We start from the raw sequence: 26,356 nt of genomic DNA, 5'->3' as shown, positions 1-26,356 counted from the left end.
GAATTTTAAATTGTGCTATATGAAAAGTAGGCGTGGTTGTATTCCGATTTCGCTCATTTTCACAGAGGAATAGGAAAATAATGTTACGTTCCAAATTTTGTCGAAATCGGTCAGTCGAGTCCCGAGATATGGGATTTTACCAGAAAGTGGGCGGTGCTACGCCTATTGTCCAATTTTCACGCCGGCTCCGATAGAACTCTTTTATACCATCTATATAGCACCAGTATAGAATAATTTAGCAGGATTTCAGTATTCAATTAAAAAAAAAAAATAAAGCTGTACTAATTTTATGCAAGTAACCAACCTAATTCAAGCTTATATGTAAGGTAGAAACCCTCTAGTTTACTAAGAAAAATAATTCATGGCTCGACCTCGCCCGACACTATAACAAAAACACTAATTTTTAAAAAATTAAAAAAAAAATTAGTTTTTTTAATGATTCATTGTTTTCCCGAAAAAAAATTTTCGAGAACAACAGATAATTTCGCGAATAAGCACGTACGTTCTGAACGAAGTCTAGGTTCCGCTTTTTGAAGGAAAATACTCCTATCTGCATCGTAACAAATTTCGATCTGTAATAATAATTTACAAAAAAATCAATTGGGAAATAAAACAAAAAAAATTGGAAAAAAATGTTGCATGGAAATGTCACTTTTTCGAAATTTACGCTTGTAAGTCAGTTAAAAATGAACATTTTTTATTTTATTTTTTACAAACCATCCTCATTGGATTTCCTTCAAAGTAGTTCAGGCCATCTTTCATTTCATGTAACGGTTTAGTCAGCTATAGCCCAACTTATTATACCCTGAACAGGGTATATTAAGTTTGTCACGAAGTTTGTAACACCCAGAAGGAAGGGTCGGAGACCCTATAAAGTATATACATACATATATAAATGATCTGTATGTCGAGCTGAGTTGATTTAGCCATGTCTGTCTGTCTGTATATATACGAACCAGTCCCTCAGTTTTTAAGATATCGATTTGAAATTTTGCAAACGTCATTTTCTTTTTAAGAAGCTGCTGTCGGAACTGCCGATATCGGACCACTATAACATATAGCTGCCATACAAACTGAACGATCGGAAACAAGTTCTTGTATGGAAAACTTTCATATTTCACAATGTATTTTCACAAAAGTTGGCACAGGTTATTTTCCAAAGCAACAATGTAATCTCCGAAGAAATTGTTCAGATCAGTTAACTATAGCATATAGCTGCCATGCAAACTGAATGATCGGAATCAAATGCTTGTATGGAAACTTTGGCATTTGACGTGGTATCTTCACGAAATTTGGCATGGGTTACTGCTTAAGGTAACAATATAATCTCCAAAAAAATTGTTCAGAACGGATTACTATAGCATATGGCTAGCAAACTGAACACATAGTTACTAACAGAAATGCACCTGTGAAGGGTATTTAGCTTCGGTGCAACCGAAGTTAACGTTTTTTCTTGTTATAAATAAATTAAATATATTCAAAAAAGAGATACTTTTAAGTACCTATTTTTATGAGTTGCATTTGTATGTTTGAGGATTATTGTATATAAGTATACATATTAATGGCATTTTAAAAATAACAGCAATATTTAAGATATACTATTTACTAAACTATTTTTTATCCAACAGTTCGATGAATATTTACGCTCTTTGATATTATACGGCGAAGATATCGATAGTATCAATTTGATTACTGATGGGCAACTTCCCTTACGTCAGTGTCTTCATCGGGAGGCCTGCGCCAAAAGCATTCAGCTGCCGAACTATTACAACCGTTTCTGTGATCTGCGCAAAGAATTTCTCAAGTACAAATCAGGTGACTTATCACGCGCTTTGGTTCCCGTCAAAGACATAAAAAAAATACTCCAAATACCAACAGCTGCGGCACCTCAGAGTATTGGAGAGATGATGAAAGGTTTGACATTATACATATATAAAAACCGAAAGCTATTAAAGTCAACATTTTATTTTATTAGACCTTAATATTACTAATAGTGAAGAACAGGAGTTCTATGTTAAAGAATCTCGTGAAATGGTCTCGGTGATACAAGTAATGTTAAAAGGAGGTATGCTTATTATTTTCTGCTACTGGTTTATATAATTTTGTATGTTTTGTAGGACACAAATTTAAGGCAAATGAAATAGTGACCCTAGTTCTGGAACCTGGAATTTGGTAAGAATATTTATAAATGTACGTGTTTTTAATTATCGAGTAACAGACTTAAGAGGTCAGTAGGTTTTTTTCCATTTTCTGTTCTCTTATACCCTTCGAATTATTGTAGAAACCCACTTTACCATTGAAAGGTTTCGAAAAAGGCCCAAAAATAATAATACCGCTCGACGTTCGCAGCGCTCGGAGTGTAGTACCTCAAACTTTACTTACTTGATGAACATGATTTCGGTCGAACTTCTAAACCGATTTTCTTATTTTTTTCGCAAAACGCGTGGCTATCGTTCCTACTAGTTTCATGATTTTTTAGAATTTATTGACAATGTTATGACAAAATTTACGTAAAAATTATGGGGGGAAATTAAAAAAAAAACGTTAATTACTTTTTTATTTATCAATATTTTTCATTCTAGTAGGGACGTTCACCATTCACGTACTTTTTAAAAATAAATTGGGTTTTAGTGTTTCAGATGACACCTTAATTGAAATACCATTTAAGAAAATATATAAATTTATTGGAAAATGATACAAGAGATATTGGCTCTTTTCATATATTATTTTGGAATACACCCAACTCTTTTTTTACATGGTAGATACGTTCCTCAGAAATCCATGTAAAAAGAAAGGCGTTTTCTATTGTAAAATGGGGGATACGTTCCATGCCAACTGAAAACCGTGTAAGATTAAATAAAGAACTTACTTCGAAAAAACGTGTAAAAAATGTTGAAAATGTTGTTCATGTGGCATTTTATTGAACACTACAACTTAAAATACATAATTCATACAGGTGAAAAATTGGTAGATTAAAACAAAAGAAATCTGTTAATCCAGAATTAAGAACAGAAAAAATAGAATAGAAATAAGGAAAAAATATTTACATAGCTGCATAATTATTCGTCGCTATTTCATAACAAGCGCAATTGTTTGCGACGAACAAAATGTGTAGGTAAGAGTCGAGAATAAGGGGATTTCCCAGTTACTGCTATGTATGTTCATTTCAGCAATGGTACTAAGTGTGGTAAAAACAAACATAATTATAAGACAGTGATTTTTTTTCAAAAATATTTTTTCAAACTTCAAATCCGTGTAAAAAAGAAACCGTTGCACACTGGTCGATTTCATAGGTCAAAAATAAAAAAATAAAAGTGTGAAATTTACCACTGCTTGTGTCAAAGCTATTTCTTAAAACACCAATAAAACTAACGGTAAATACATTTTTGCTCTATCCCATTCGTAAGGGCTACGAAAAGCGCGAGAAGTGAGACAAGAGAAACACGCGGACTGTGCAGTGAAAATAGCGTAAAAATTATCTCTTATAATAAATTAATTTGAAATATAAAATCGTGCTTAATCCCCATCAATTAAAATGTGTGTTGAGAATAAAGGTATATGTTATATAACAAAGTAGTTTTTATATATTAATATATTGTTTTATTATTTTAAAACAATTGTTTTATAAGAACCTTTTGAGTTCTATGTTTTGCTTTATACATACATCGATTTCAGGTATACCAAAAGTTGTGATCCCTGTCTCGCCCTCAAATGAATCAAGTTTTTTTTATATTAGTTAATGTTTTCTTAGTCAATGCTATTGATTTCAGCTGCAAATTTTTGCAAATTTCTTTGTTTCAGTATCTACTTATTAGAAGTTTCGTTAACAAAAACTTGATATTAACTTTTTACGCTGCTATGATAACATTTTAAAGGAAAAACAGTTTTCCTGAGCAAATAAAGGTCTCACAATCTGATGATGAAGTTGAGATAAAAGAAATTATTGCACCACATATCCTCACAAATGTAATTAATGAACGGAATGAGCCCTCTAATTACCTATTATCAATAGGAATATGCATGTGGCTTTAATGGCAATTCCGTTCAGAGCGAATATAAGCAGAAATTTGAAAATAATAATTTGGAATACAATAATTTATTTGTCACGACATATGTCTCTGTACAATTGATAATAAAATCGCAAAATGATGAAGAGCATAAACAAATTTAGAAAAACTGCAGCTGCCGTCCTGTTCAAATTCAATTTCAAAAGGAATTAAACCCTAAATGCACTAGATTTGGGCTAGATCCTGCAAAGGAATTAACTTCAAAATATTCCTGGTATTATCTTCCTTCGTCAGTCATAACATCGCTCCCAATGTTATTCAATATACACCAGTTTATATTGGAGAACTCTCATAAGAATGTGCTGAGACAAGCAATAATGGCGTGAAGATGTATCGACTCCATCATACACGAAAGAACTAACGGATTGCTACAAATTATTATCATGCAAAAGTAAATCAATTTTTGATTTAGTTGAATAATATTCAAATAATTCCTTTTTTCGTTTATCAACTTTTTTAATTTAATATAGTTAATTAAAATTTGTTGCCATCGGGGTGTGGCGGAGTGGGGCACGGGAGAGGAAGATTTTAAAAAGCTTTGGCAAAAGTTTAACTTTAATATAGGCAGTGGAAGTATTTATTATTGGCCGCTGATTCCATACAAGACCGACCACTTTGGGTGTATATTAAACGGCAGTATATTATAGCAGATGTTTTATTTTTTTATAATAAATGTTTATATTTTTTGAGACAATATCACGCCACATAGCAAAAATATTTTAATTTGGTGCAATATTAATTAAACTTATGCATATTTTACAATTACACTGCCAAATACCTATTTTTTGAATTTTAATTAAATTGAATAAAATGTATCCCAACTGAATAACAAAAGTGTATCATATTCGTTTTATATCGACTTAGGAAAGCACAATATACCTAGTTATGGGTCACAATTTTTTTAATTCTTTCAACAAGTTGCAACAGAGTATAATAGTTTTGTTCACCTAAGATAAGAGTGTGTTTGCATCCCCTAACACTAGTTAAGACAAATATCGAGTTATATACATATGTATATGTAATTCATCATCTTGACAACCTGAGTTGTCCGTTCTTCCGCAATAGCTTAAGTAAAAAATAAAAAAAACTCTGATGAAACTGTAGATAGGGAGAATCTGATCATACTTATAGTTGAAAACCTATAAAATGCTGTAACTAAGATCCAAATTATGATAAAAAACTGTAATTTGGTGGAGGGAACCGCAGTAGGGAGTGGTGTTTGTGGTTAGAAAATTTTTAAAAAGAAGGCTTAGCAATACTCTATGATATATTTAATATAAATATCCGACAAATCAAAATTAAGATTATGAATTTCACATCCAATACTACCCCTAGCCCGTTATACCTAATGTACAAACATTTCAATTGTTTTTATATTGTCTATATCGGTCAATAAAAGCAAAATTATTAGAACTATCCCAGTTGACATACTCTAGCTGACTTTTAGTTAATGTGTGAGTCAATTTTCATAAAACTGCTTCGAGTATATTTTAGTAATGGACACGAAGCAAAATGTAGAAATGAACCTAACTGAATTGATGGCTAAATATGGCTTTAATCTATTATGAACATCTCCCCCTTGTTGGATGTTAAAATTTTATCTGAAAATGAAGAAAATATTTATAATTTTATTACTCAAGTGCTAATAGAAAAAAAGATATATGGGACTTCAAAACTATATATTACTCTGAAATATTTCTTTTATTATTTCATTTCATTAGCACATGTATAGTTACATACAATATGTATAACTTTTTACCATATAAAATATGTACATTTTTGAAGATTCGCTTCCTGTGACCTCTTTAAAACAAATTTTAAATTCAAAGACTTCGAATGAGTATTACTTTAACCGGAAGAAGTTTGATTTTCTAAAAAATGTTGCTCAAATCGTCTTTATCATGTTTTGCTCAACTCACATTGTCGAGAAATGACTCAATTCTTACTCAACTCTCAAATATTGCTCCCAAGCTTCTTACTGCATAACTTAAAATCGAAGACTTTAAAAATTCCAAAGTAGTCGCAGTTTCAATACAACAGTGATAAGGTTGCGCGTTGCATACGTTCGAGTCAAAGTGATCACATAGTCTAATCTGATCAAATTGTCTGTTAATACATTCTAAGGCTTACCAGTCCGAACATATCGATACACATACTATAATATATATGAATGAATGTAAATATTGTGTACATTTATTTTATGAACGTGCATTGGTACAATATTCCGCTTTGTAAAAACAATCAAATATATGGATTTACATACGCATACGCAATTCCATTATTTATTCAAATAATTCGGTTGGAACCCATCGATCGTTATCCCAACAAAACAGAGAATATATATTAAATGTATGTGTGTATGTATGTATGAAAACGAAAAAGTGAACAGTTAATCTGAGTATAGAATAGTTTAAATATTTTGCAAGCATCACTCTGAAAGAACTTTTTCGATTTAGTTGTGCAGTGTCAAATAAAGGAAATTTCAACATGATTTTCTGTGCATACTATACTCATGAGCTTCTCACTGCCCATAAATAGTTGATGGAAATCAGCGAAAATGTTATTAATTTGAAATAATACGAATGTGCATAACTATACAATTATTTCGCTGAGATCAGCTTTAATGAAATATACTTTTGAGTATTTTATTTCTTCTGCAAGCCCTATTTGTATATATATTTATACATATGTATGGTATGTTCATATATATGTAGATATACATAAGTAATCCATTAATTTGTTTATTATTTCATTCGCACACTCAATTGGAGTAATGTGATTACATCAAGCATACCAGTTGCCACGACTTTATAGAAATTATGGTCACCTGATTGAGGTACCAAACATTTTGGCTTTTTCTAGAAATACTTTCGCGCATTTAGCTTTCAAAGTTTTATTTTTAAGTTTTCTTTACTTGCAGCTCAATTGACGACGACATAGACGGTAATTGTATTGTACGCGCTCGAGGTTTACCTTGGCAGAGCAGTGATCAGGATATAGCTAAATTTTTTCGTGGTCTGAACGTTGCCAAGTAAGTAAAGCAAATAATATACACATGTGATTAACCCGTTGCTGCTTTTCAAATATTTTGTAAAGTATACTGAGATTTATAGTTTTTGATGTCCCTTTTTTGTATAGGTATGTTTAGAAGACCTTATCTCTTATGTAATTTGACTTTTTTGAGTAAAATAAAGAGATAACTAGAAGCATGCTAAAAACTCGGTGTTCAAGCACAGTCGACCTCATATTGTATTCATATGTAGCATATATCAAGTTCGAATTTTCTTCAAATTAAAACTTTTTGTGTGTGCGAAGTTTAATATTGTTATTTTGCGGAGTTAGGAAATTATTATGCTTGCAAGCCTACTGTATGTAATTATTATATTAAATTTAAATAAAAATAGTGCTTAACCCCACTGATAAGAGATCAAAAGGTTTGATTAAGAACATGTGCATTCATAGATTGTAATAAGCTTTACTTATGTTCCTTATTTGCAGGGGTGGTGTTGCTCTTTGCCTATCGCCTCTCGGTCGACGAAACGGTGAGGCTCTTATTCGTTTTGTATCACAAGAGCATCGCGACATGGCACTAAAGCGTCACAAGCATCATATTGGCAGCCGATACATTGAAGTTTATCGAGCTACTGGTGAAGATTTCTTAGCCATTGCTGGCGGAGCTTCTAACGAAGCGCAGGCTTTCCTCTCTAAAGGAGCACAGGTCATAATACGCATGCGAGGCCTACCATATGATTGCACCGCCAAACAAGTAGTAAGTGAAAATAAAATAAAATAAATAAATATCCGCAATGTTTGAATATGAATATGTAAATATTAAAATATCGATGAGTTCAATGAGATCAATATAAATGTGCTTTTAGGTCTATTAGGAGGAGTTATAACCCAGTACGTAAATAATATACATATGTACAGGGTGGCTGATGAATTTTGCTACATTAAGAAACTCAAATAATATTTTTTTCAGTGTATGGAATTCATTTTACTTTTCTTCATGTTGAAGCACATTCAATTTTATTAAATATAGCTTAATTAGTTTTAAAAATAATGGAATTTAAATGCCCCCCTGCTCGTTGATGCATGTGCGGCATCTTACCAAAAAGTTGTTCATTACTGCTTGGAGAGTTGAGACAGGAATAGCCGCAATTGTTTCTCGAATGGATTGTCTTAGTTCATTCAAATTTGTTGGTTTTGCTTTGTAGACTTCCTGTTTGTAATAACCCCACAAAAAAAGTCAGGTGCAGTAAGGTCAGGCGACCTGGGTGGTCAATAGAATGTGGAGTTTCTGGATATCAGCTTATTGGGAAATTTTCGTCGCAATTCTGTCATAACAGGTTGGGCTATGTGAGGAGCTGCACCATCTTGCTGAAACCACACAGAGTTGAAAGAAATTCTCATTCGGCGTAATTCTGGATAGAAAAACTCTCTCAACATCCTCAAGTAACGGTCTCTAGTAACCGTAACGGTGTGACCGTTCTCTTCGAAGAAGTAGGGCCCGACAATGCAGCGTGATGAAACTGCACACCACACTGTGACACGAAGTGGATGCAATTCCGTCTCATGGAGTATCTGTGGGTTAGAAGCACTCCACATTCGACAATTTTGTTTGATTATGTTGCCGTTTAAATCGAAATGGTCATCGTCAGACATGAAAAGACAGTTCAACATGTTTCCATCCTCTTCCACCATTTGAAGCATCTTCTGGCAAAATTCCAAGCGAATCGGCACGGCAAGTCTGCAGCGTTCAGTTTGTTGGCCATTTGAATTTTATATGGGAATAAGTCCAAATCTTTGTGCATAATTGACTGTAATGACTGTCTGCTTACACCCATTTGAGCAGATAAGCTTCTTGTCGAAACACGTGGATTGTTTTGTTTGGCAGCAGCTACAGCAGCGATTGTTTCCTTCGTTCGAACTGAAGGGTTTCGATGGTAAGGTCTTCTGTTGACTGTCCCATGCTCGGAAAAATTGTTTACAAGTCTCATTATGGTCCATCTGCTCGGAGGATTGCCGCCAAAAGTGCGCCTATACTCTCTTTGAACCGAAACTACGCACTCCAGTGCGTGATAGCGGCGGACAATCCAATTCTTGTTTGTAAAAGTCAATCTGCAAAAAAAAAAAAAAAAATTAACCAGATTCATTAAATAGAAAAAAAGTTATTTAATTTTTTTTGGTAGCGGCTTTCATCAGCCACCCGTATACATATATGTACATTAGGGTGATTAAAAAAATAGGTTCCTAGACACCTCCAAGAAAGCCTCTCCAAATATGAGTTTTTAATTGTAACGGGAAGGTCCTCCGCCTAACGGTTTTCTATTTTTTCTTATTATCAGATAGAAAAATTTATATCTCGCTTCCAACTACTTGAAAAAATATCTTGTTAATTAGGTTTTGTAGGAAATTGAATGCTCTAAAATATGGTCTTTAATGATTTTTTCGTAAACCCAACCGTTTAAAAGATATTAACGGTTGAAATTTGACTATTTTTGTAAAAATTCTTTATTTCTTATTAATTTTATAACTCAATGAAAAAAAAATTATTATGAATAGGTTTTTGGAGAGGCTTTCTTAGAGATGTCTAGGAACCTATGAAATATTGGAAAATGGAAATGTATGATTCTTGTGTTACAGTTTTTCCATCGTGCTGGTTTCGGTTGACTGTTAGTATATACACCGAAAAAGGCCACTTTAAACAAGTGGCTTTAAGTTTTAGACCTGGTATCCACTCTGCCTCTGCTATGAAATTTACAGTTGTTTATAACCGTTTTTAAGGCCAATTTGTCAATTACTCTCGAAAAAGTATATAACTTACGTAGAGCTAAGCTAAGTATTAAATACGTAAATAAGCTAAGTATTAAATACCTAACCTTTTTTAACAGTTGGATTTTTTTACCACTGGTGAGGACCCTTGTACTGTTCTTGATGGTGTGGAAGGAGTGCTTTTTGTCAAAAAACCAGATGGCCGAGCGACTGGTGATGCCTTCGTGCTATTTGCTATTGAGTCGGATGCGCCTAAGGCGCTTTCTCGCCATCGCGAATCAATTGGTCAGCGTTATATAGAACTATTTCGCTCAACAACAGCGGAAGTGCAGCAGGTTTTAAATCGTTCCATGGACCCAAGGACTTACGAAGCTAACCATCAACAGCCACTTATTGCCCAATTGCCATCAATGCCGCTATCGCTGTTACCTCAGGTATGCAAACCTATTAAAAAAATATTTATCTAATAAATTCTACTCTAATTTCATAATTTTTGTGAGTCAGTTTTCTCGGCCGAAAAGAAAATTATATCACTTTTTTAACACCAATTTAATTTTTTTTTATAAATCAATGAACTTCCTTCTGTTTATAAATGAAAACTACTCAAGATTAACTGAAGATTTTTAATAAATAAAAAGTTAAAAGATTTAAAGATTTTATTTAAAAAATTATTAGTTCAATAAAGGAGATGAGTACAAACTTCTCTTTAACTCCTCATGAAATTTTTATATAGGACTAGATGTTGAATATCGATTAGTAAGGGATTGTCTCAGTGTGAAATTTTCGAATACTGTAATAAACATTTTCTAAAATCGAAATTTAAATTAGTACGGTCGCTACAGCGTTTCTTGTAGAAAGGGAACAGATTAGTGTAGTGTTCACTCCGATCTTTAAACGTGTTTTTCTCAGAATGGTGTTTTTCAAAACGGTTTCCACTCTCAAAGGAAGAGTTTTGAAGATATCTAGTTCCAATTTGGAGAAAAGATTTTTAACTTTATTGCTATCGCGGTCTGAAAGCTTTTTTTTAATCTTCTTATTTTTTCTACTTTTTGTTCAAACCGCCGCCATTTTGTCAAATTTCAAACAAAAAGCTCCATAGCGCGATAGCGACTTTTCTACTTTTTTGAAATTTTTGTTTTTGATCAAAATTGCTACTGCAATCGTAGACGTCGTACACGTTTTTTACGTGTGGTTTCAAATATTTATTTAATGTTTAATATTATAAACCCAATAAATAAACATAAAAAAATAATTTTTTATATAAAAATAACCCGACCGATTAGTTAATTTAAACATTAAAAAAAATAGCGAAAATCAGTGAGGTAACACTTAGATGATCCCTTAAATGTATCACGTACAAACATTTATGTAATTATATATATAATTTTTTTACGGTTGATTTGCAGCACTTAATTACTTCAGGAACCACAAAGAACTGTATTCGTTTACGTGGCCTACCTTATGAGGCTCTAGTCGAGCACATTTTACATTTTTTGGATGATTTTGCAAAGCATATTATATTCCAAGGAGTACACATGGTTATCAATGCCCAAGTAATTGATTTTTTTAACTGTCATATTAATTTATATAACATAATGATTTACCAATGCTAAAACTTTGTATTAATTCTTATTCAAATAGGGTCAACCCAGTGGTGAGGCTTTCATTCAAATGGACTCAGAGGAGTCCGCGCGCTTGTGTGCCCTACGCAAGCATAACCAGTTTATGATGTTTGGTAAAAAGTACCGCTATATTGAAGTGTTCCAGTGCTCTGGCGATGATATGAACATGGTCCTGAATGGGGGTCTACAATCCCCCATTTCTGCAACACCACATCCTCATCATTCAGCTGCAGCTAAACAGTCATCGCTGCTTTCACCGGGTATGTTACCTCAACCGTCGCCGTCCAACGCACAGGCAATTAGTTCTCATACGCATGCTCAAGCCCACAATCACGGTCATTCAAATGCTCACATTCACACTCATGGCCAAAGTTCCCATTTAACACATGCGCATGCGCATACGCATGCAATGCAATCATCACCATCGATGGCAGCAGCAGTTGCTGTGCTATCACAACAACAGCACGTTGCGCTGCCATCAACAAATGCACAAACGGTGGCAGCTATGACAGCTTCGGCAGGTAGCCTTTCTCCCTTTATGACGGCCTCAGTTGGCACAACACCAAATGCTGCTCAGCATCAAACCATAACGGCACAAACAAATGCTGCCGCCGCTGTCGCTGCTGCTGCTGTTGTACAAAATGCGGTTCCACTTGGTGGGCTAGGAAATGCGCAAACTTCAACCTTACAAATGCCAACGAGCACTTCAAATGCACAAACATCTCCTATGGCTGCATATCCATTTAATTATCCTTTACATTCTTCTCAGTTGTCTATGGGCGCTAACTCTGTGCTTATTGCGCAACAGCAGGCTCAATATATCGCGCAGCAAAATTTGTTGGCACGACAGCAAGCTGCAGCTGTGGCTGCGGAACAACAACATCAACAACAACAGCAACAACTGTATGCAAATTTTATGAACCCTTTGCTATTCCAACACCCGTCTGCTACGGGTGCGTCTAATGTAACGTCGCCTAGCCCTTCTACTGCTGGTACACCAACAACGCATCCTCAGTTTGTGATTATGCCACGCCCATTTTCCTTTCAACCATTTCCGATCGGTTATTTGCCACAAGGCTTTCCATATGCAGCAACTGCAACGGGTTTGAGTGGCGCAGGTGCACCAGGCCCAGTGGCTGGCGTCATGCCCAACGCACCAATGACAGCAGGCCCAACTATGGCCCACTCAATGAAGCGCTCGTATGAGAATGCCTTCCAGCAGGAAAGTAATATTGCGACTGCCGCTAAACGGGCTCTTACGCGCCCACCAAATGCCGGTAGTCTATACCAGTTCTATAATCCTGGAATTTAGACAGGTTTAGATTTGACATAAGACATAAAATGCTGCTAAAAGGACGAACTGATTATTGATCAACTTTTTTCCTTATAAATATCAGTTTTTATAGATAGGCAGTTTTTTTACTTTAATGTAACGTAACAATCCGACAGTCGTTTGTCGTTAAAATTTTAGTTCAAGCTTGGTATGTATCAGCTAATGTAAAGATTAACGTGCCTGTGCCACGTATATATTCCCTTCAATAACGTTTTATACATTTAAAATGTGTTCATAAAATGATGGGGACTAAATGGAATGATTGCAATAAAACACATTATACTACACTGTCATTTAATTAATTATTCACATTGTTTCCGTTTAATATGCATCTGCGGTCATATGGAAGATTAGCTTAAGTCGAGTTAAGGGAAAAAATATTGGTAATAGTCTATATGCTCAAGCTCTTAACGTTAAGCTATTTACCATAACGAACATATGTAGGTATATACTTATATAACCAGTTAAATCTAAATTTGGCACTCTATATATCCACTCTAAACATACATACTTCCATATATACGACAACTTACTCAGTAAGATTTCATAGAATTAAGAATACAATTGTGTTGTTTTTAACTGCAATTTAGTTTGGATATATTAGACTGGAATATCGTAAATCCAAATTACATTTGACGTGTAAAGTTTATCTGGGTAATATATGAATTTGTAAGCATTTGAAAATAGATTAATTCTTCGCATCTCAATTTTTATTAAACTATTACGACTAACGCGTGAATTTTATATTCTTTTTAAACTTATCAACAAAATACAAATATGGCGAAACGACTCAATAAGTTGAAAGAGGCTAGCAATATTCATTAACAAAGGGATTAAAGCTGAGCCATTCATATGTTTGCGAATAAAATATATTTTGTAAGACTTGTGCAATTTCGTTCTTTAAAATTAATTACATTTTCCTTAATTATTTTTGCAATTAAAGGGCTACTTCGTAAATGAATATTGCAAGGTGTTGGATTTGTATTTGCCTTAAACACAAAACGTTTTGCTATCGATATAATAAAATTCACAAATTTTGCTGGGCTTTTTTTTATATATGAACACTATTTATATGTATGTATTTGTTTAATGCAATTAAAAATCTGATTAAGCGGCTTTTAAATCTTAAGGATGTTTTAAACTTTTTAGTAACGATTGAATGAAAAAATCTGTTTGGAAATGAATGTAGCATTTAAATGAAAACAACTTATGATTTCTAAAATCGCTATGGTCAAAACCTATCGATACTAAATATAATATATATGTTTTACTAATTTTACATGGCAATATAAATATCGTTCCTTTGAGCAAATGGTTTCTAAGTAATTTCATACATATACTTATTTATATACCGAACATGTTACATACATATGTACTAAATTTAAACAAAAAAATTATGAAATCAGAATGGATTTGTCTCCATGGAGCGATATTTTAATTTAGACTACTTATTATTAAGACTAAAATTCTATATTCATTCTACTATTTAAATCAATGTGAATATGACTAGTTACAAATGAAAACTTTTCCTTTGTCCGTTGTCTTTAAATTCATACTTCAAAATTTATCAATATTTATTGTACCTACACTATCCTTGGTTCTTGAAAGCGCACAATTGTTTAATAATTTTCCTTTTTTATGTTCGCTTGATTTTCTCAAGAGTCAGTTCAATATTATAGTACGCTTTCTTTTATGGTTATTTAATATGAGTTCATCATTATTTGTGCATATGTATATGGTGTTAGTCGCATATCGATTTATGTTTACTTTTATCACTAATTTTCCCCATTTGCTTATTTAATTACATCGATTTGGTAGGGAGAGTACATATTTTACTCATGAAAATAATATTTTGAAACTTTTTTTCAAGCAAAAACTTTACCAAAATGCGTCATTTATGTATTTCTATGATTATTTTTTATTACCAAATGACTCTAGCTAAAATGTCAAAAAAATGGTATCAATTATTTGGGAAATGCATGATGAAACATTTCATATTTATACATTTATGCTTTGAACACAAGGACGACTGCACGACACTAATGCACGGCAGCTGAATTTTTTTGTCGTATACTATATTTTGAAAACGGCAGCAGACATATCGAGCATCTGATGGACACAACTTCGTTGTTTGTCGTACTAAAACTGTTCACTTGAAAGAAATTTAAATATTTTTTAATTATTAATTGTCAAATGATATATCAGAGGTATTTTGTGTTTTTGTTGTTAAAGTGACATTAGACTTGTTAAAGTTTCGAATAATTTTACATTTCACATATTAGCGGTAACAGTACATTTACCAATTGTCGTCGGTTTCTAAGTTATAATTTAGCGACAGCGACAACTGCAAGCCTGCTGCCGTGAAGTAGTGCTGTTGTCTAAATAACTGTTCCCATAAAAAAGTGTGTTTTAATTTTTGACAGATGCTTGTCGCTTGCCACCATCTATGTGTTCCATGCATTACTAGTATTTTACTGGCTTCTTCTACCATTTTAGATATGCGTCTCTATTTTATCTGGCGAAATGGTGTTCACAAATTTACAGTAGTCATCTCGTAGTGGTGTCAATAATATGACATGTCTTTTATATTTTTATAAAAATTAAATTTTGAAGCAATGTTAGAATTCTCGATCCAATATAAGAGTAATAATTAGCTATGTGGATTGCTATATACCTTTTAAAATAATACGTTTCATGGGTTACGAATAAAATGATTTTAATACTGCATTTACTCATGTTAGTATGTTTTGAAAATCAAAGTACCTATATATTATATGTAGTATATGTTCTATATGTAAATCCTATTACCCATAGAAGCAACAGTTTGTTTAACCGCCTTAAATTTAAATAATTGTATTTAATAAGGAAAGGAAATATTAAGTACTTCCGTTGTTACGTCGCTGATAACATTGAGAAGTTACACCTAAGAGTGTTTAAATTTCTCATGTCTTCTAATTGTATGTCTATTACTTCGTTCGATAATATTTAATGGCATGCTAAAATAGGAAAGCTTTTAATATTTCAAAACATTTATTGCAATTTTTCTAAATATACCTAGAAACTAACATTATAAACATAACCGAATATGCGACTCGAAATTGATTTTGTGTTCACTTATGTACCATATATGCACACCCTTACCAAAGTGTTTATTGATCCATATCTTTTGACAATATGATAAATTCACAATATTTCGCGATAGCTTTTATGTTAATGTTACAGACGAAGACTTAAGGCCCATTCACATACAACCTTCATCGCTTTGCGTGATAGTTCAACTGAAACAACGAAGCGTCGAAAACAAAGGGTATGTCACAATGAACGCTTTGCTTTCAGTGTTTCCCTCTAATAAAATTGGCGGTTCTTGCTTGGAAACGCGTAAAAAGATGAGAGTTGCCCAAAATTTTTGCTTGGCTTCGCGCCGAAAACTTTGTACGTACTCATACAAAAGCGTACATCGAACTTTTATGTCAAAACAAATATCTGACACAAAGCGAAGCTAAAGTTTTATGTGAATTGGTTATATATACTATACTCAAGGAAATGCTTTCAATGAATAAATCTGTATGTAGCTCAATAATTGCACCGTTTACTTAGTAATAAACATAATAATTTAATGACAATGCAAATTTAAATAAACAACAATTCATGTGTAGTTATATACATTTATGTGTCTTAGGTTTGTTTCAGTCATCTAGTAATCGCTAGGAAGTTGGGTTTTGGTTTAATGTATGGTGATTATTTTTTTCAGTTACTCATGTGTGTCATTGATACATGCTTACATGCATATTGTTTCCAATCGGTTAAACGTTTCTGCTTACAGACAACTAGAGATATATATATGTATATATATATACATATATCTACATATATATATTCATATAATATATATACATATATATCATTCCGGAACTAAGAAATAAATTTTGATATGACTTAGGTAATTTGTTCCTACACCTGTTCACAATTTTGAATGGCGAACTTGTGTTGCATAACTTAATTAACAAAAACAGCTCACAACGGGAATAAAGTGAAAATGTTTAAGCATTCCCAATGTACGTACATTTAATCAAAGCCTAAATTGCTGGCGAAGGAAATGAAGCAACCTTCCAATTATGAAAGTATCATACGGCTAGATTGTGAATAAAAAGTTGTATGAATATTACGAAATATTTAATATTAATAAACATTAGACATTTTGATATTACCTTTGCTCAATTTTATATAAATGAACTTAAATAATAATATAATAAAAATATTTTATAGAATTGCACTGTTTTTCAATTCTAGATTTTTATATACACTCTTTTGGTTTTTAAAATTTGGATAGTTAAAAAGAAACGAATATTCCATACGTGCAACATATGTATTCAGATACATGTGTATAAATATTAAAGCTTGCACGAAAACTAAAACGAAACTTATGTAGTACAAACATACATATGAACATTTCGACAAATATGAAGGCAAACGATGGTGTCCGATAAAATGGGAATAATTTATCTTTGGTTAAAATTTAGTTCATTAGTTTTATTTTGTGTAATTGTGTTTTATTTTTGAAATATACTAAAAATAGTTCTCTTATTTAACGGGTTGTTGCTAAATTTAATAATGCTTAACTTTTTCTCTCAGTGTAATGTAACGTCCAAAATACTGAATCTAATACCAGTTATGGGAGTGTTACTCGTAATCATATTTTTAGCTGGGTTTGGCTTTTTATTGCAGCAAACAAAAACACTTGCAAATATTCAACAAACAAATCTTGTATGTCTCTCTCTGTGTGTGTGTAATTTGCTGAGGGTGATGTAACGGTGATGTAACGGTAATGTTATATATAACACATCTGAGCTGTAAGTACATTCCTTTATATACGTTTTTGGGTCCACTTGTATTTTAAGTTGTAATTTCTAGCACATACCGATTTAATTTCTTTATAATCATTCATATATTTTATTTTACCAACTCTTATGTATGCATATCTACTTGTACGATAAGATATTAATCAACCTAACTTGAGTGCAATTAAGGCTGAAAAAATACAGAATTAATATATACAAATTAAATATTAGATTCACGTTCAACAAAACCAACTCATACGTGTAAGGATTGTGAACGCCAAAACAACAAAAATAAACAAGTCAATACATATGGATATGGGATTATTAAGGGTATGGGAATATAGAAACAGATAAATGGGTGATTATTTTATATATTTACCTACCATTCGGGTCGCAGTATACTATATGCATTAGAAGCTCTCGTTGAACTTCACAAGTTTTGGTAGAGAATATACTGCAAACATACAGACATACATATGTTCTAACATGTAATTTTGTTTGATTTATTTTCTATCAACGTATTTGCATGCAATTAGAAATTTAGCCTTCTGGAAGCTGATCATGATTTCAAATAATCCTTTAAAATTAGTAGGATTAAATCGTCTCACTCATTATACCCTAATAATATACATACATATATCTTCAGCGTGGCGAACTGAGTCCATTTATATACGTCAACTTTTTCTTCAGTTTTCAAGATGTCGATGTGAAATTTTACACACGTTATTTTCTTTCCAAGAAGATGCTCATTTGGCGGGATCACCTATATCGGACCGCTATAGCTTCCATACAAACTGAAAATCGATATCGAATCGTGCTTGTATGGCAAACTTTTTCAATTCACCAAATTTTGCAAGAGTCATGGTCTAAGCATTTACTTTTTGCTTTCGCACAACCCTTCAAACGATTCGGTCATACATAAATCAATAAAACCGCACAGTTTCGATCAAACGATCAATAGTGCGATAAACAAACATATAAAGCAATCACCACAATATAATTTTCTTTAGCTCCCTACTCCATTGCTAACATTGTTAGCTTTCTAACAATGAATTGATTATTATATATGAGTAGACGGCATACAAATTATAATATTCTATATCAGCACTTTTTTCTGTGAAATTTTCTTCGCTGTATGCATTGTAAGCTTTGTAACAGAATTTATAGCAAAACAGATCAGGGAGACAGAATAAGTACCTCGAATACTGCTATTAACGAAATAATATAATTGCAAATAATGTTTGAGAAATTCTCACTTTAATATTAATATTTTGATATATTTACATTCATACATTCATATAAAATTATAAATATAAACGACTTTCGAAAAATTTTGTCCAGAATTACATGTTCTGAAGTTTCACTTTCGTAATAAAATCATTCATGGGCAATTATTTTTCAATTAAACTACTTTGAAGTCTGCAAAAAGATTTTAATATACTTTTTTATTGCAAATGTGATCTTAGTAAAATTAAAAGGGAATATCTTCGGGCCCATAAATGTAGCTTACGATACTCTAAATATTTTAAAGCAGTAAATCCACCGCTAAGCGTCATGTTCATATTTACGCCGCTCATTAATTCGTTTGCTTCGACAATGGATGTTTTTAAATAAAACCCCATTATGCCGACTTTCAACTAATCAACAATTGCTTTCGAAACTTTACCTTTTGTTCACAAACAAATTGGGCAAGTATTGACTAAAAAAATTTATTCCAAAAAGGACTATTTAGGAATTTTTCATGAATAATTTAGCAAAGTTTATTAGGAGATATTCATATGTTTGCATTTATTATACTTTAATTATTAAATTTTTTTCATAGAGAAACATTTTGTCTGTTTAGGTGCACCTGTGTTGAGCCCACCATTTGGGCCTTTTCCACCGTTTGGATCACCAACAGCTTTACTTACGTCACCTCATTCACATCGTCCGTTGCCAAATCATCATCACCAGCAGCCAACACCTCAGCCGACATTTTTTCCGCCACCTTTTCTCTATTGGCCATATCCTAGTCCGCCAGTGTCGCCAAACGCATATTATGGACAACCACCGACTCATACGACCACATCATTAGCTGGAAATATTACTGCAACTCAGCATCAAGCTATGGTTTGTCTGAATCTATCAATCCGTACTGCAATAATATATAATTCCTTAATTAGTATCCTCTAGATTTTTTGCCAACGGTCCAAACATCAGCGCTTAGTCCTCAGAGTATAACAATACCTCCGTCAAGTACATTTATTCCGTCAAAAACATTTTCCACAATACCTCCGCCGGTTGTCCCAATTACGAATGGAGTTACAGGTGGCAATGTAGGAAGTAGAAAGGATGTTGGTGGCTTGTCGCAGTATCATGCCAAAATGACCTTGCCACTTACTATAACTCAACAGCAAACAGGTGTATACCACTATAGCGCTCCGCCCTCAATGACTGCATCTCCACAGCCGGCGTTGGTGTCGTTGCCTACAACAGCTGCTGCCGCGCCACATTTGACTCTAACACGAACGGCAACATTAAGTGCCCTGCCGAATGTATCGACAGCATTAGTTTTACCTACTACAACACTACTTACCGTCGATACCACTCACAATGATCGAGCATCTTCACTGAAGATGACATCTTCCGCTAAGCACGCTGGCAAAATCTCTTTTGTCCGAGATGTGACCGCCGGTAATGTAGAAATAGTATCGAACTCTTGCATGGAACTTTATATCGCTTGATGCATTTCGGTGAAAAATTTACGGTTCCATTATTGTAAACCACAGTCGAGGAGGGTTTAACGAGGATTTCGAGCACAAATTGAGGTCTTTGCAACTAAAATGAGATTTGTCAAAATTAGTTGAGACATAAAAAGCCTGGTTGCGTTACCTTTCTACTTGAATGAAATAATTTATTTAATGTGGAACTACTTGCAAAATTCATAACTCTTGCCAGTTTAGAACAATTTTTTAACTACGTTAGAACGATAGATAAGGAATTCAATAAAAACGTACAAAACTCTTATACATAGTAAGGGAATATCCATAAACTGGTCAAAACCCACTTTAATTGGATTTTCAGTTCCAAAATAAAAGAATCTCGAATTTTTATTCCTTTAAGCTAAAGTAAAAGTTTCAAGTTACAGATTTTTTTTCTTAAATTACTTATACTAAAATATGTAAGATTAACTTTAATTTCTGATAACGCTCTTGTCGACAACTTTCCAAGGAACATCACTTTACGAGTATGTCACACATAAGCACGTAATTTTAATTGAAATAAAAGCTGTCAACGATTCCTCAAGTATTACAAAGTAGCTATAACCGCTGCTATAGCTAACATGTCTCTAATGAATGCAACTGCGTTCTGGTCCTCTCTTGGATAGTAATAGTTTTTGTCAATTTATTACCGTTGAAGGTATTCACAATGGTAAAGCTAAGAAATGGTGAATCGAAAACAGCTACTATAAAACATATATCTAAAACAATTGAATATACGTTATTAGCAGTAAAATTCAATAAATGCTATGTTCAACTATAAGTAAGACTTGTGAATGTTTGGAGAGAATATACAACAAAATGGTGACTAAATCTCCCAAAAATGTTAGTCTATCCTGTAGAACTTTTCAAACGAATTTTTATTAGATACCTAACGTTAATATTTCTAGTGCCTAAATTATGATATATATCTAATAAAAGATATGTTTGGAATAATACTGTTTAATATTACGGTCTACCGTTAATATATGATATATATTGTACATACATGTACATATATAGTACCATATGTGTTAGAGCTGTTCAATACTTGTGGGTTTCGTCGACAGGACTTCACAGTGACTGTAGTCAGGTGTTCTCGGAAATAATTCAGAAATATGATGTAACAACGAAGTGAATTTGTTCAAGTGCAAATGTTTCCTCTCACTCTAGAAGTTTGGAATGATGTTGTCATAATCTTTATCAGAACTGATGTAAAATATTGCAAGGAACAACTACGAATTTTTAATAATAACCAATGTGCAAATTGACTTATTATCACATAAAAATCAATGATTTAATGTAAATATAAAGGGTGTCACAAAATTGACGCAAGATTTTAATTTGCCGCCATTTACAAATCGGTAGCTGACAATCTAGCTTAATAAAATGTTGTGTTACACATTAGAACAACGCGTCTTTATTATTGAACAATATTTCAATAACAGTGAAAGCTTGGGCGCACTTCGAAAATTTCATACAAAATATAGTCCGAATATGTTTTACCTTTGTTAACTTTGAAGATTAATTGAAATGACGTCGATTTTGAACCTTCCATTATTCCATTCCGAATATGTTTTACCTTTGTTAACTTTGAAGATTAATTGAAATGACGTCGATTTTGAACCTTCCATTAATTTAGGGACACCACGTACAAGGATTCGATAAAAAAGTTTAAGAGCCAAAATGAATAAGTTTCTGTTGTCTCAAAAATATTCCAAACTACGAATTTTAAGAGTATCGTTTAGAAAAATACTTATTAATGAAACAAATTTTAACTAGTCAATAGTAAAAATATTTTATTGTTTTCGCTTAATTTATAATGTAATTGTTTTAAACATTTGCAAACATTAGAGAGAGGCACAAAAATCGTTTGATCTGCAGGGCAGCAATCACATTTCTCAAATGTAAGCAACACGTATGTTACGAGTTTATATGTACTATGTATAAATGCCTTTATATTCAAATAGTTCTAAGTAATTGTTATATATCAGTTTACACGTGATTATTACTTAACGTTAAAATAAAAATGTAAGCAATCCGAGTAATAAAAAATATTGAAGCCAACAACAATATTTAATATTTCAATGGATGACCTTGCAGTTCACAGATGTACACGAGATGTAGGAAAAAATTAAGGAAATTTAAGGTTCATCACGTCACAATCAGGTTTCTTGTTACCAGGAGCAACCAACAGCACACAGAGTATAGCAAACACAAAATTATAATCTTTAAAGGAACTTACTACTTTTTTGATGTTTTTTTTTATTCGTCTCATTAGTGTCGCCTTGTACCTCGATTGGGTTACTAATTTCAATTATATTAATAAGTTTTCTAGACGATTACACAGATGAAGAGTAATGAAATTGTAAATGTATTTATTCTATACCTACTTTGGATTTACATACATACTATGTTTGTGAAATAAATTTTCTGCTTAAACAATGTTAATGAAACCCGTTAATGTGCCCTATCCGTGCTGAATCGTAATCACGACGCCAATTTAACTAAAATTCAAAATCATTTTGGAGTCGCACCATCGTACTTTGACGTCTATGCGACATATGTACATACATACACATGTATTTTTGAACCTCCTTATATTATAGTATAGTATTAAATGACCTAAAAGAGATTTCTACATTCGTTACTTTTACCAAAGAGTAGTGTTATGCTTCACTTAATTACCGAGGTATCCCCTTCCGTAGTGACAACGTTGATGTTGTTGTTCTCATTTGAGCAATTGAAAGACGTACAAATTGGCACAGTTATACGTTTATTCCTTCAGAGGGTCATAATGAATGCCGCTTTTGCAAAATCACTGCCGCTTTTGCAATTACATTCGATGAATTAAATTCCAATTCAAGAAATAGAAAATAAATTTCTTATAATTAAATAAATAAATAAAAAATTCAAAATTGCAAAAAAAAATTTAGGCAGATATTATAGTTGGCGGAAAAGTTTCATAGTCTAACAAATCGACAATTTATCAAAAGCTTTAATTAGACAAAATTAAGGTTAACAACATTACCAATATCTTCGCGGTATAGTAGTATAGCCAATTATTTATATATACATAGCTATTTTTAATAACTGGATTTTAGTTTTGATGTTTTGTATGCTAGCAGCCTAGCACTTGCAGAAACTGCCAAGAAAATATCAAAATATCAGTTCAAATTAATCAGTATAAGTAACTTCTATTCTCACAATTAAAAATAATCAAAATAAAAAAAAAAATCAAAGCAAATTCGTCAAAAATCCTTAAAGTGTTAAGTTCATAAGTGTTAAACTTATTATTATGTTGTATTATACAAGGAGCGTTCCAAAGTAAACAGGACTTTTTGAATCTAGCGTCCCCTGGTGGCGCCATCTATATGTTGACTGATGCGTTACAATCTGCTATCTTTATCGATTGTCCAGTGAGAATTTCATGACATTTCATAGATTGGAAGTTTTAAGTGTCAGTATGTTTGTGTTATCGGTGCGAAAGTGAGCTTCGAATGAAGAGCCAACATTAAATTTTGTTTTAAAATTGGTAAAACCTTTACCGAAATGTTTCAATTGATAAAATTGTGATGGAGATAATTGCCTATCCCGTAGCAGAGTGCACGAGTGGTTTCAACGTTTTCAAAGTGATCGTGAGAACATATATGTCGATCGACATGTGGGCCAATCAAAATCCGTTTTCACCACGGAAGGGGATACCGTTTTCATCAAATCAGCCGAAATCATCAGTGAAATTCATGGAAATGGAATTGAACATCCCCAAAACATCGAAGATGTGTGCGCTGTTTATTCCGCACAAACTGACTGACGACCAAAAATAGCTCAGAATCCAACATTCTGTGACCGCTTGTGAACGATTATTTGACCAAAAATCACATTTTAACTATTAACCACTCCCCGTATTCACCTGATATGGCACTGTGCGATTTCTTCCAATTCGGAAAAATGCAATTGCCCATGAAAGGAAAGCGTTATGCAGACGTAGAGACTATTCACAAGGCTTACACCGGCATACTGGCGGCCATACCGGCCAGCAAGCTAAAACACCCGTTCAACTTGCTTATGGACCGTGTATTTTGAATAAAATAAATTGATTTTGCGGAACAAACCATTTGTTCTTTTTTTTAAGTTCTGTTTACTTTGGAACGCCCCTTGTTCATATGGTAGTAATGTTTTGATTTCTAATAGGCTCGAGGAACATACTATGTACATATGTGGATAACCAATAACTTCACTATTAGTGCTGATAATTTGTCTTTTCGAAATGATATATTAGTTTAAGAGCATAATGTTTAAAATAGTTGATTTCAGACCACAACTATTTCTCACGGAACCATTTTGTTTCCCATGCTCTGATTTGTGACTACAAAACTTATCAAATAATACTCTGTATTAATTTCTTTAAAAAATAACCATATGTGGTGATATTTTCTTATAGTTCCAGTTTACAAAAAATTAATTCAATTACGATATTATTAAAACTCGATTAGAATGCTTCAGCGTAATCGTCCATCTAATTTTAATCTATTTATGTTGGTCTAAATGTGTGATAGTTTAATGAAATTAAGTGGAAATATTTTGTTAAACAAAATTAGATTTAAAGCTAAGTAAGAAGACAATTAGTCCAGGTAGTGGTTTACACAGGGTCGGCCCGTCAAAATTTACCGCCCTAGACAAATGCAAAATTATGCGCTCCCTCTAGCTTATATTGCGTTAACCTCTAAATCAGTGGTTCAGAAACTTATTTTGTCTACTGTCCACTTTGAGAATAAATATGTTTTTAGCGCCCCCATTTTTTCACCTATTTAAAAACCACTATAACTTCGAATTAATTATTATGGTCTATATATGTATATTAACGGAGAAGTCTAAACGAAACTTTTACCATAACCAGCAACTTGAAACCTGAGCGCAGTAGGTAACATACAACGGTGCTTAGGTCTCAAGTTAACTCTTACGGGCTCCACCTGCCAATAAGAATGATTATTGAAACACAACTTTATAGTATTAAAACAGAAAATCTTTTATTAAAAATAAAACTAAAATAATTGATCCATATATAAAAACTAATGTGAAGGATGAATCTGATACTGTTTAATAAGTTTGTTAATATCAGGTTCCAATTTACTCAAGAACAGTCGCAAGTCGCCACGTTCGGTAACAAGCAAACGATTTCTATTTTTAGTAAGCAGTGTTGTCACAGCACTAAATCCACGTTCACACAAATATGACGATGGGAATGCTATCAAGAATCGCTGAACGATTGACCACAATCTTGGGTACAATTGCGAGATCGGTTTTTGTAGCCAAAATTCTTGGTAACCATTTTTGAACTTGATTTTTATTTCCTCGTTTGTTGTCAATTCTATAAGTTCTTCTTCCAGCTGAGGTGACATTGCTGTGTTGACATTTGAAAACGGATCCAACACCCAGTCTGGTATTTCCAAGTTCAAAATGTCCTGGTATCGTTCGGTGAAGTCAATGTGGAGGTTTCCCAAATGTTGGCAGTAGGCAAACAATTCGTCGTTACTGCATGATACTGATAAATTCGGAAAATTGTGAAACTCACGTCTGCCCAGATTCTTTTTGTATAGAAGCAATTTGGCTGCGAAAGCAGCAACGACGTTTTTTGTTTTAATTAAATTTAGTTTATTGCCTTGCAGTTGGAGATTCATGTCATAGAACAATTTATACAGGTCTGTCATGTAAGCTATATCATTCTTTGATGTTATGAGCTTGTCTTGAAATTCTGTATCTTTAGTTTCCAAGAACTTTATAACAGACTCGATTCTACAAGTCAGACAATTGCCTCTTGATAGCCAACGAACTTCAGTATGAAACAACAAACGATTGAAATCCTCTTCATTAGTAACACAAAGCTGATGAAATAATCTATTATTCAAAGAGCTCTTGCGGATTTTATTGACTGCTTTGATGACATATTGCAGTGATTGAAATAGGTTTTCACTTAAGTTTC

At 32.9% G+C, this 26,356-nt stretch overlaps 1 protein-coding gene across 11 annotated transcripts in view; it reads left to right on the top strand.

Annotated features, from left to right (window-relative positions):
- The window catches only part of LOC105232263 (RNA-binding protein fusilli), a 46,444-nt gene extending 23,996 nt beyond the window's left edge, over positions 1–22,448 (top strand). For 5 of the 11 annotated variants that reach the window (XM_049451232.1, XM_049451236.1, XM_049451233.1 and 2 more), the window contains 8 exons: positions 1,629–1,914; positions 1,976–2,065; positions 2,118–2,172; positions 6,988–7,098; positions 7,566–7,836; positions 9,962–10,276; positions 11,249–11,395; positions 11,484–17,100. In XM_049451232.1, the coding sequence (XP_049307189.1) occupies positions 1,629–1,914; positions 1,976–2,065; positions 2,118–2,172; positions 6,988–7,098; positions 7,566–7,836; positions 9,962–10,276; positions 11,249–11,395; positions 11,484–12,776 (2,568 nt within the window). In that variant the 3' untranslated portion in view covers positions 12,777–17,100. Of the gene's footprint in view, positions 1–1,628; positions 1,915–1,975; positions 2,066–2,117; positions 2,173–6,987; positions 7,099–7,565; positions 7,837–9,961; positions 10,277–11,248; positions 11,396–11,483; positions 17,101–17,429; positions 17,450–19,478; positions 19,745–19,797 lie in introns of those variants that run through there. The other 6 variants (XM_049451238.1, XM_049451240.1, XM_049451239.1 and 3 more) reach the window with 3 other exon arrangements.
- The last annotated feature ends 3,908 nt before the right edge of the window (positions 22,449–26,356 follow it).

The sequence above is a fragment of the Bactrocera dorsalis genome, chromosome 3, assembly GCF_023373825.1.
Source record: "Bactrocera dorsalis isolate Fly_Bdor chromosome 3, ASM2337382v1, whole genome shotgun sequence".
NCBI classification, from domain to species: Eukaryota; Metazoa; Arthropoda; class Insecta; order Diptera; family Tephritidae; genus Bactrocera; species Bactrocera dorsalis.
This window is presented reverse-complemented; position numbering and strand designations above follow the sequence as displayed.